This window comes from Cavia porcellus, unplaced genomic scaffold, assembly GCF_034190915.1.
Source record: "Cavia porcellus strain 051 isolate PalLab524CR breed Dunkin Hartley unplaced genomic scaffold, mCavPor4.1 scaffold_29, whole genome shotgun sequence".
NCBI lineage: Eukaryota > Metazoa > Chordata > Mammalia > Rodentia > Caviidae > Cavia > Cavia porcellus.
Genome location: NW_026947512.1, coordinates 21,128,015 through 21,138,188, shown reverse-complemented (window position 1 = coordinate 21,138,188; position 10,174 = coordinate 21,128,015). Strand labels below are relative to the sequence as shown.

Genomic DNA, 10,174 nt, shown 5'->3' with positions numbered 1-10,174 from the left:
CAGCTGTGGGGTCAGGTCAGGCAGGGGGACAGCGGGGTGGGGAGGCACCCAGGCCAGGAATAGCTCTGGGGGAGGAACTACAGGGCCCCTTGAGGAGCACACTACCTCGCCATCACCCTGACTGGACCTCAGAGCCAGAGAGCTGGTGCCAAGAGTGGGGAGGGCCCAGATGGGTGAACTGGGACATCCCTGGGGCCTGTGACAGGGAGTCAAGGATCAGGACAGTGGGAGAAAGCAGCCATCTGGAGAATGAGACAGGGTCAGCTCTGTGACTCTGGTGTCCAGGAGGCCACTTGTGGCTGGGTCATAACATGGTGGAAAGATATTAAAGTGAACTCAATCTTTTTTATTGGGGCCCCACTCATTAAATATTGGACCCACTTCCATTCATGAAGACATCACTGCCTTTTAATACTGTTACAAAGCAGTTACATTTCATTGTGAGCTCTTTTTAGGGGGCATTCCGATCACAACAGAGACTGAGCCCCTGCCTCCAGTCTCAGGTGGGGATGCCAATAAGGACCCAGCCTCTCCTAGCTCTTGCTCCAGGCCTCAGTTTCCCATGTATTACTGAGAACCCCTTCCCTCGGGTGGCAGTTCAGATGAAGTCATAGGCAGACCTAAGAGGCCCTGCTGGACAGCAGCACCCTGAAATTTTCAACCCCCTGCTTGGTAGGGACCCCATGTGGGAAATGAGCCAGGTGTGGCCAAATTCCTAGTCACTGAAGCACTCATTCAAAAAAAAAAGTGTTAAAATGGGCAATAATTTAAAACCCCAAAATACCATGTGTCAGGGAGGAGGGGGAGCAATAAAAACTTTCACTGCTGGTGAGGTGTGAATTGGAGCCATGATTTTGGGAAGAGGGAGACTGTGTCTAGTGACACTGATCATGAACCTACTTGGAATAAAATGAAGATTCAGCTGTAGTACAGCTGATCTCACAGACCTCACAGTGAGCAAAGGAGCCAGGCACACGGAAACGGTGTCGTCTCTACACATTAAATTCCAACACAGGCCACATCAGGAATCTTGTTCAAGATACATCCACAGGAGGTCAGCCCATAAGGAGGACGAGGCCAAGATTAGCACAGAGGTCTAGATGGTGCTGGCCTCCAGGTGGAGAGACAGGGATGTGTGCGACTATGGAGGCTTCAGGATGTCACCAAGCATTCATTTCCTGCTGTCAGTGGTGGTCACACAGGTTTTCAATCCATAGTAACTCTCTGAATTAAACAAATACATTTTATTCACTCTTTAGCATTGTGATGTATGATAGATCTTCAGCATACATGATGTCTCTTCAGCATATATGAGATATCTTTCAACTTAAAAATAATTGAATATGCAATTTATTTAGAATTTCAGCAGTAGAGGGTCTGGACAGCCATTGGGTGGGGCCTTGCCTGGGTGCACATGTCCTCTGCTGGGTCATTCAGTGTTCTTCTGGGCAGGGAGCAGGCCCTGGAGACCCAATCTCCATCCTTGGCCTCTGACTCTGCAGCTATAAGCGAATGTGACTAATTCTGCAGGACCCTGAGTCAGCCCTGGCTAACTTATCCCAACCTGGGGGGAAGGGTGGCCCCTGGGGACAGGAGTTGGCTCTTCAGGGATGCTCACAGCCCTGGAATTTTCAAAGACCCTGTGTGGTAGGGCAGGCAGTGCCTAGGGTGAGAGATTACTTGGTCCCACTGACCAGTGGTGAAATGCCAGGTACCCCTCAAGGCTCTGGCCAAGTCCTTTTACATTTAGCAGAGCTTTGACCTTCTAATCAGCTGTACCTCCCCAGCTCCAGCTGGTTCAGATTTCAGGGCAGCAGATAGGCATTTCCTTGCCTACACCTCAAAGCAGAGTATCAAGCCATCAGGCCAACACATGATTATCCCAAATCATAGATAATCCAAACATCAAGGAATCCCCAAATAAATTCTCTTTAGATTTGGAGTTTAGATCTAGACTCTTCTTTGGGTAAGGTTCACAGAAGCCTGGTGAGAACATCTCCACCTCATCAAGGCTAGAAAGCTGGCTGGTCTTCTGAGCCACTCCTAGTCCATCTATCCGCCTCCTCCTGTCACAGGCCAGTTTGAGCAAGGGAGCTTTGATCTCTGCATGGGTCAAGGGATGAGTGTGAGAAGGGCACTAGAATAAGGACTGAGGGCTGGGGTAAGGACAGCACTGGGGCAGCCCATGGCTTTCAGCCCAACAATAGAATGGGCTGCCCCTAAGGAAGGAGGGTCACCAGGAGCACAGAGAGGCAGAAAATCCATCTCTCAAGTGCCCTGCAGAGATCCTAGCCCTGGGAGGCCAGTAGGTTCCTGGGAAAATGTCTGTTGTTTCTCCCACCACCAGCTCCTACCACATTTCCAAAGATCAGAAGAGATAAATTGGATCTAGGGCCTTTCCTTCTCAGAGGGCTCCTAGCCTTCAGGAAACAGCAATGGGTTCTTTCAACACGGAACTTAACTTGGCAATGAACTAGTATCTAAAAGACCATCAGCCATGCTTGGGTGAATCTGCAGATGCTGTCTCCCATGGCGGCTCCTTGAATTCCGACAGAGGACATGATAGCCTCACCTCTGCAGGTTCAGGGCTCCTAACCCTCAGAATGAGTCCAGAAAAGATAGGGAAGTTGAGCCCCGAGGCTTCTTTGTGCCCATCAAGATAGACTGAAGCAAGTGCACCTCACTGTTAAGCTCTCGTACTTTATTGAGCAGCTGTGGAATTAGGAAAGGGAAGTGAGATAGGAGACGTGATTAAGTTTCCAAGTGAAGGTTTCAAGTTGGGCTTTGCAGAGGGTATAATTAGTGTGGTCACTGTGCCTTGTAGGATGTTTGCCTAGTTGGTGGCAGAGCTTGCCAAAACGATGTCCTTTCATAAAGATAATGGGGCAAAGAAGTTACAGAAATCCTCTTGGGCTGGGTTTGGAGTCTGTAAGCGTTCCCATTTATCAATAGGAGTGTATTGATACTGTATCTTATGCTGGTCTGGTCCCCAGAGCTCCACACTACCTCCTGTACACAAAGACTGAGCTCCAATCTCCATGCTGCAGCCCTCTGCACAGGTTTCAAGGGGCGGGAAACTGAGGCTCAGTCAGGGGACCCAGCAAATGATCAGGTTCCAGCCAGTTGGATCCAGAGGGCATGATGCTGTCTTTGACCCTCACCGTGTGTAGCAGGATGGGCTAGGCCGCAGCGAGTACATCCTTGATGGCGTTGGTAAGGGGGAAGGGTTGATTCTGGCCACAGAAGGAGCCCTGGAAATCGTCCTGATCCAGGGTCCACACCATGGCACCTGCCAGCTGCCTGCTTTTCAGGTACTGTGCCTAATAGGAGGGGTCCAGAGGGGCCAGGGTGTGTATGAAGGAAATGTGTTGTGTGGCCATCCCCCAGAGGAGGAGACAGTGGTACCAGAGACCCAGCTTTCAGGACAGGGGACAGGATGCTGGGAATATGGCTGGGCTCCCGAGGCAAGCAGGACTTTGGGCAAGCTTACCTTGCTTTTGACACTTTCCTGGTCGTCGTACCCTACCCACTGGTTGCCCTTGGTAGCATAGGGGACCTTCTGGCTGGGGATTCTATGGATTGTGGCTCCATGGAGAAAGTCACAGACCTGAGCAGAGAACAGGACAGGAGTAGTGTGGGAAAACTTTACAGGTCACCAGAAGTCACTTCCCAAAGCTCTTCCAGCCCCTCAGCCTACAGTCCTACTTGTTGGTCTCTAGGCTGCAGGCTTCTAGAAAATTTGTGATGAAAATACCCCGAGCTCAGAGTTCAGCTGCTATAGCTTGGGGCTTTTCAGAGGGTCTAAGTGCTTCTTCTGTCTTAAACAAGCATGTGAGACACAGTGGGTTGGCTGACCTGAGGACCAGCCCCAAGCCTACAAATGGAAGAGGCTAGACTTGCCTCCTGGTCATTGCTTTTGCCTGGGATGGAAGGAAAACTCCAGCTCTATGGCCAGAGAAATATCTGGAGAGCTCCAGGGAGCTGCACCTGCTGGATGTTTGTAGAAGCAAAAGGCCTGACCCCCTTCCTCCCGTTCAGGGATGCTAGGTCAACTGAACATGCTTTTATTCCCAAAAAATTAGAAGTGGGGGTAGGAAGACCCCTCCCCCGGTGCTATTTGTGGTGTTGGGGGTCTCACTTCCCCCCAATCCCATTACCTCATAGTAGGCGAGGGTCCCTTCCTCCTTGGTGAACCGGCCTGCTAGTCCTGGTCCCGAGATTGGGGCTCCGACATTGGTGTCAGAAGAGGCCAAGGTGTAGCTCTTTGCAAAAGTCGGGATGCCCATCACCAGCTTGCTGGCCGGGGCACCCAGCCTCAATATGTACCCCACAGCATAGTCCTGGGTGGGGACAGGACAGAGACAGACCAAGCAGTGAGCCAGGCTGCAGGTGTGCAGAATGGAAAAGCTCTTCAGTTAATGCTGCCTTCCTGGCACCAGAAGATACAGTTAGGCAGTGCCTCTTGGATTTCTCATTAAACTGCTAACTTCAGTTTTAAATGAGTTTTAAAGTTTCATTCTTGGAAAGCTTCTTTTGGGCACAGGCAGTGATTGTTACTGTTTGACAGATGCAGAATTCAGGGACTGGCTGGTGAAACCTAGACCTCTCAACCCCCAGCCACTCTCCATTCTGCACTGGCCACTGCTCAGTCTACTCTGCAGGCTCCATTCCCAGAGCCATGGAGAATGTAGACTCCATTTCTTCCTCTGTGAAATGGGCCTCAAACCCCTGTCTTGCAGGGTTGTACTGAGGAATCAAGCAGTTGGGCTGTGTGGCTCCTTTCTGGGCACCCACCACGTTGTTGAATCTGTCGGCCTTGCTATCCAGTTGGCCTCGGAAGAGGGGGCTGTGGTGTCCTGTGGTTTGGCGCCAGGTCCCGTGGAAATCATAGGTTAGGATGCTGATGAAATCCAGGTGTCTGAGAGGAAGAGTGTGTGGGGGCGAAGTGGGCGATTAGAAAAGCTCTTGGCTTTACATCTAAGGTGCCAGCAGGATTGAGCAGGGGAAGCAGACAGCTGACAGCCTGTTGACCCAAAGTTCCTGAGGCTGCTGTGCTGGCTAGTGGGGCTCCCTGGGCTCAAGCAGGGTACACTCTAGGCAGAACACAGGTTCTGACATGACTCAGCACTTGTTTGGGAGCTGGCTTCCATCTTCCTCAGCCCCTCCACCTGCCAGCCTCCATGTGGTGACAGTGGGTTAAAAGAAGCAGAGACAGATGGCCTAGCAGAGAAAGAGCAGGACCACAGGGTGGTCCAATCCATGGCACATGGGCAGAGAGGAGTTTCCACAGCTGCACAGGCATGCACGTGTGTGTCAGGAATCTGGGGCAAACGGTGGAGAGCTACCTCTTCCCCACCCTCTGTAGGATCGTTTCAAGTACCAAGTCTACATTCTCTAAGGTTCTGAAGGAGATGCTACAGGTGTGTTGCAATTACTGCTCCTCACTCCTGGGATTCTCACCGTGCTGCCGGGGCGCGGGAGAGTCCCTGCATGACTATTGGCCAAAGTCACATGCAGAAGGTGCAGGGAAAGGGGCTGCCTGTGTGCACCTAGAGGACTAAGGAACATTCTAGAAATAAAAGGTAGGACCTACCACTCTGCTCTGCCTGGCATGAGAATGGTTTGTACAGCCTTTTCTATTCCCTTTGTCAAAATAGGTTCATAGCAACACTCTCAACTAATCAACAGCTCTCCAGGGCGGGTGGGGAAGAGCAGGGGTGGTTGTACCCTATTCGATGGATTTGGAAATTGTAGTATGGGGCTGAAGAGTAACCCTTTCAAGTTCACAGTCTGGGGCTTGGAAGAGCTGGGTTCTGAAACTCAGTTTCCTGAGTCTTCACAGAATATGAGGACAAGCCTGGAGAAAGAGGGGTATCTGTAGGGGACTGGGGAAGCTGCCGGGAAGAAGGCTCACTGGGATATCTGGGCAATGTCATAGCCGGTGTTGATGGCGACTCTCCCTGCGGATACTGCTGCACTGAGCAGGAGCTGCTCTTTTCCTGGATGCGTCTCCTTGATAAATTCAGCCTTCATTTCCTGGATGGGAGACAGTCGGTGAGCGCGAGGCTCCCAGAGGCAGGAGAAGGAGATTGTGCAGGGATACCGGGGTCTCTGAGCACCCCATGAGCCATCTCCATCTGTGCAATTTCCAGTCTGCCTGGGGCTCAGTGGAAATGATTTCAAAAATGGCCCATCCACAGTCCCATCCTCAGGATCACCCATCCTTTTACCACAGCTCAGCTGGACCAATCTCATCCTGCAACCCCACACACACCTGTGGGCCCTCAGTGACTTCCTGTGTTAGAGGGATGATTAGGACAGAGGTTAGGTGAGTGGAAGGTGTTAGCTTTTCAGTCCATGCTTTGTTTTAGCTGGTACATGAAGTCACAAGACCAAAGAGATGGACATTGGTAGAGTGACAGTTTATTTCAACTATCACTTTGCTCCTGGGGAACCAGAGATGCTTGGGCTGCCCTCAATTATAGCTGATGGTCCTGATGTAGTACATCATGGGTAGCAAGTAACATCTGTTTAGGACTGAACAGTGGACAGTGGTGGGCAGTGAGAGGTGGGTACTACACCCCTACCTCCTGCTGAGGCCATGAAGTATCTTCCTTGCTGAAGCCCCCTCCCTGCTTGTCCCTGGAGAACATCAGCTGCAGACAGCTTCTCACCCACCCACACCCTGACCCTGCCACCCACCTTTCTGCTTTGCCCAACCTGCCCAGCACCTTGATCAGGGTGGTAAAATGCTGCTTGTCTCTTCGTTCAGGGTACAGCCAGGCTAAGTCCAGCCCATCAAAGCCATGGGCCCGCAGGAACTTTGGTACTGATTTGACGAAAGTCTTACGCTTCTGGGTGCTGGAGGCTATGCTGGAAAATCTAGGACCAAAATCACCCCATAGTGTGCTCATCACTGATGTGCTAGGTGTCCTGGCCTTGGGCAGGGTTTTCAGGGCCTAGGAACAGGGTTTCCTGAGCCCATGCAGCTCCAAGAGGGCTGGTGGTGACAGCACCCACATGAGGCATTAGAAACACCTTGTGCCTTAGAGCCAGACATTCCTGGTTTCCCAGCCTGGACTATCACTCACTAGCCAGTCACTGGGAGCAGATTATAACCTAGGTCTCAGTTTCCTCCTCTGTAAAGTGGGAGAGTCATAATATCCCCAGTGCTATCCACATGATAATGTGGGAAAGAGTATAAGTTCTCAGCAAGAAGGAACTCGCTAACCACACACCATCCCCTTCTGTATTCCCAACTCTGCATTCTCTGAGGAGTCTTCTCAGGGTCTCCAAACCCCCACATTCCTGCATTGGCTCCCAATCTGCTCCTCCTAGCCCTTAGGGCTGAGTTCACAGTTCTTTGTTATCAGACCAAAAAAGGCAATAAAAAAGAGCATCAATGGGGAAAAAGAGGCGATTCACTGTCAGCTTGCTGTGTGATTCTGGTAAGTCCCTTTCCCACTCTGGGCTGGTTTCATGCCCTTCACAAAGCAGGCCCATGACAAGCATTCAAGCTTCTGTGCCTTAATGTGCTGGAGCCACTGGCACCCCCACAGCAGGTGAGAGAAGCCGTGCCTCTTTCCTTCTGTTCTTTCCCTTTACTCCAGGAATAGGTCCTACCTTTGAGAGCCAAAGTTCCATCCCCCAACGGACAGGAGGGTCTTCAGGTTGGGGTTCCTGTGGGGCAGGTAGAGGTGGGCCGAGGTGGAATGAGGTTGCCGAGACATAGGCCCACACCCGGGAGGACAGTGCTGTCTTTGGGTGACTGGCTGGGTTAGGCCTCTGATATCCTCCCACCTCGAGACTCAGTGTCCTCAGATATTATAGACATTGTGGCGGTTATTCCACTGACTGCTAAAGGCAAAAAACAGTGGGGCAGGGTCCTTCATGTTATCCACCCTCCCTGATGAGGCTCCACTGGGGGAAAGAGAAGGTGCCTTTCCCAGGGGAGCTCAGGGTGCCTTCTGCAGTCCACCCCCTGCCCAACTCCCACCAGCATCCGCCCTCACTGAAGCCAAGACCTTTTGGCTTTGTGTCCAGAGGTGCCCCTGAGGGCCGCCCATCCTCTCGGATAGTCCTGCCCAGCCCCTCCACTTCCTTGTGGCCTGACCTGTTTTTAAGTGAGTTCAGTGTGCCATAGAGAGTCACATCGTTCCACTCCCAGGTGTCAATCTCATTGTTGCTTATGTTGGCAAAGCTGTAGATGATGTGGGTACAGAGGAAGGGGTCGATGGCATCTGGGAAGCAGCTCCCGTCACCTTCCCGGTACTGGGACCAGCTAGTGTAGTAGCAGACCAGTTTGTATGCAAAACCTGCAGGAGGAATCTGGGGTGGGACCTGGGCCTGGATTCAGCCAGACACCTTCTAGCTGAACCCAGGGCTCAACACCAGTGTGGTGTGGGAGGGTGGATGCAGGCAGTGGGAAACAGAGTTGTGAGCGATATGAGAATTCTTAAGATAGGAGGAGTCTGGAACCTGCAGGGAGGTCTTTGACCCAAGGGAAGCCCTGGGCTGTCTATTCTGACCCCTCACGGGGGTGCGCCTGGATGGTATCCCACCCACAGCATGGTCCCTGGAGCACGCTGCCACAGTGGGCCAGGCAGTGCTTCCTTTCCTCTCACTCCCCAGCAGATGTGATCCTTCCTGGCCGCTTGGTTAGGGAGGACGGCAGGAGGCCTCACTCCTCCATGAGGTTTCTGGGTTCCTGCTTGTGGCTCTCTTGGGCTGTTAATCGGAGCCATCTCTGAACCTGGAGCTTTTAAAGTTTCTTTTGGGAAAATTTCTCGCATACAGAAGCATAGAGATATAGAGTGATGATCATCCATAGATGCAGGCAGCTTGGTTTAACAAATGCAAATATCTCCAAACTATTTGAGTCACAGAAAAAGCCAGCAGAGCTCCCCAGTGTCAGAACCCTCCCACTCCGACATGCCTCACCACCCTGCAAGTCTCCCAGGGGATGGGGTGGGAACTGGAGTGCAGGGGGCTACTTACAGCACTGGAACAGCACCAGAACTGCAAAGCCTGAAGGGAAATCACAGTAAGATTCCCTGCAGTTCCCAGGCCCTTCCTCCTCCCTCCCACCCCCCACCCAGGCCATGGGGTTGGGTCCCCCAACCCCCAAAGGTGGGGCACTGGGCACAGGATGCAGAGCATCAGCAGGTGTCAGCTAAAACCCCTGCCTGAGCTAAGCCCACTCAGCCGTGCAGAGACCTGTCAGAGTCGCCCTTGTGCTCATCCTGGTGCAGCAGAGCTGGCCTGCAGGCTCCTAGTGCCCAGCTGCCTCTGCCTCAGGCCCCACACTTCCTTTTAAACCCACTATGCTCCTCTCTCCCACACCCAAACCATCCCCTTTACAGGAACTCAGTGTGTGTCAATGGAGGAACCACACAGCTGGAGGTGGGGTGGAGCATCCTGCCTGTCACTAGGCTGGGATTGAGAAACTCTGGAGTTTTGAAAATTTCAGAGCAGGTCTTCATGAGGCACCTGCAAGCTGCGGAGCCACTGGGGCAGTGACTCAGCCGTCCTTCCAGAAGCTTCCTCCTACTCCTTCTGCCACCACTTGCTTCTTGCCAGCAGTTTCCCGGCTTTTCTGGCAGCTTCTCCACATCTCAGTCCTCAGTCCAGGCTGCTGGCCAGGTTGAAATTGGGTGCAATTGAGTTACATAAGCCACTGCACCCTGAATAAGGCTGTTATTATATCACCTTGCCAGGCCAGACCTGCCCTCCCCTCAAACTTCCTCTCTCTCCTGGATGCTCTCACCACTCCCCAGGGCTCGGTAAGGATCGGGGAGCTTTGGGGGTGGCTTGGGAGAGGGTGGAGGGAGCCCACTTCCCTTCCTAATGGATAGCCAGGAGAGGAGAGGGAAATTCCTGAGAATTTCTGAGGTCTGAGGTCTTTTTCTTTCCCCTCTTTAAGTCCCAGGAAAAATAAGTAAGAAACAATCTGTCACAAGCCAGGAGCCTGGTAAAATCCCAGGTGTAAACCCTGGTCCCTTGTGATTCCCCCCTAAGCAGCTGCTCGGAGAACCTCAGCTCAGTAATCGCTGCTCTCACAGAGATGCTCTCGCAACCCAAGCCCAAGAGGCGGCCCCTCTCTGCCACTCTAAGAGTAACAGTGAGCACCGCTGTGGGTACAGAATGTTCCTAGCATGCTGGAGGCCCTTGTTTC

At 52.4% G+C, this 10,174-nt stretch overlaps 1 protein-coding gene across 1 annotated transcript; it reads right to left on the bottom strand.

Annotated features, from left to right (window-relative positions):
- Positions 1-2,686: 2,686 nt before the first annotated feature.
- On the bottom strand, positions 2,687-9,342 carry Chi3l1 (chitinase 3 like 1). Its single transcript, XM_013157819.3, has 10 exons — positions 9,217-9,342; positions 8,998-9,027; positions 8,114-8,315; positions 7,624-7,680; positions 6,732-6,882; positions 5,915-6,036; positions 4,795-4,918; positions 4,158-4,340; positions 3,491-3,607; positions 2,687-3,320 (listed from the first exon to the last, which is right to left on the bottom strand). The coding sequence occupies exons 1-10, from the start codon at positions 9,239-9,241 to the stop codon at positions 3,180-3,182; spliced, it is 1,152 nt and encodes a 383-aa protein (XP_013013273.1). The 5' UTR covers positions 9,242-9,342; the 3' UTR covers positions 2,687-3,179.
- Positions 9,343-10,174: the final 832 nt, after the last annotated feature.

Bases quoted from the DNA above. Each gene is read 5' to 3' on its own strand.
- Chi3l1 (XM_013157819.3), bottom strand. From the start codon at position 9,241: ATGAGCACAAGGGCGACTCTGACAG. The intron at 7,681-8,113 runs GTCAGGCCACAA...CCTGCCCCACAG, and splicing joins CTGAACTCACTTAAAAACAG to GAACCCCAACCTGAAGACCC. The intron at 3,321-3,490 runs GTAAGCTTGCCC...CCCTCCTATTAG, and splicing joins AGGAAAGTGTCAAAAGCAAG to GCACAGTACCTGAAAAGCAG.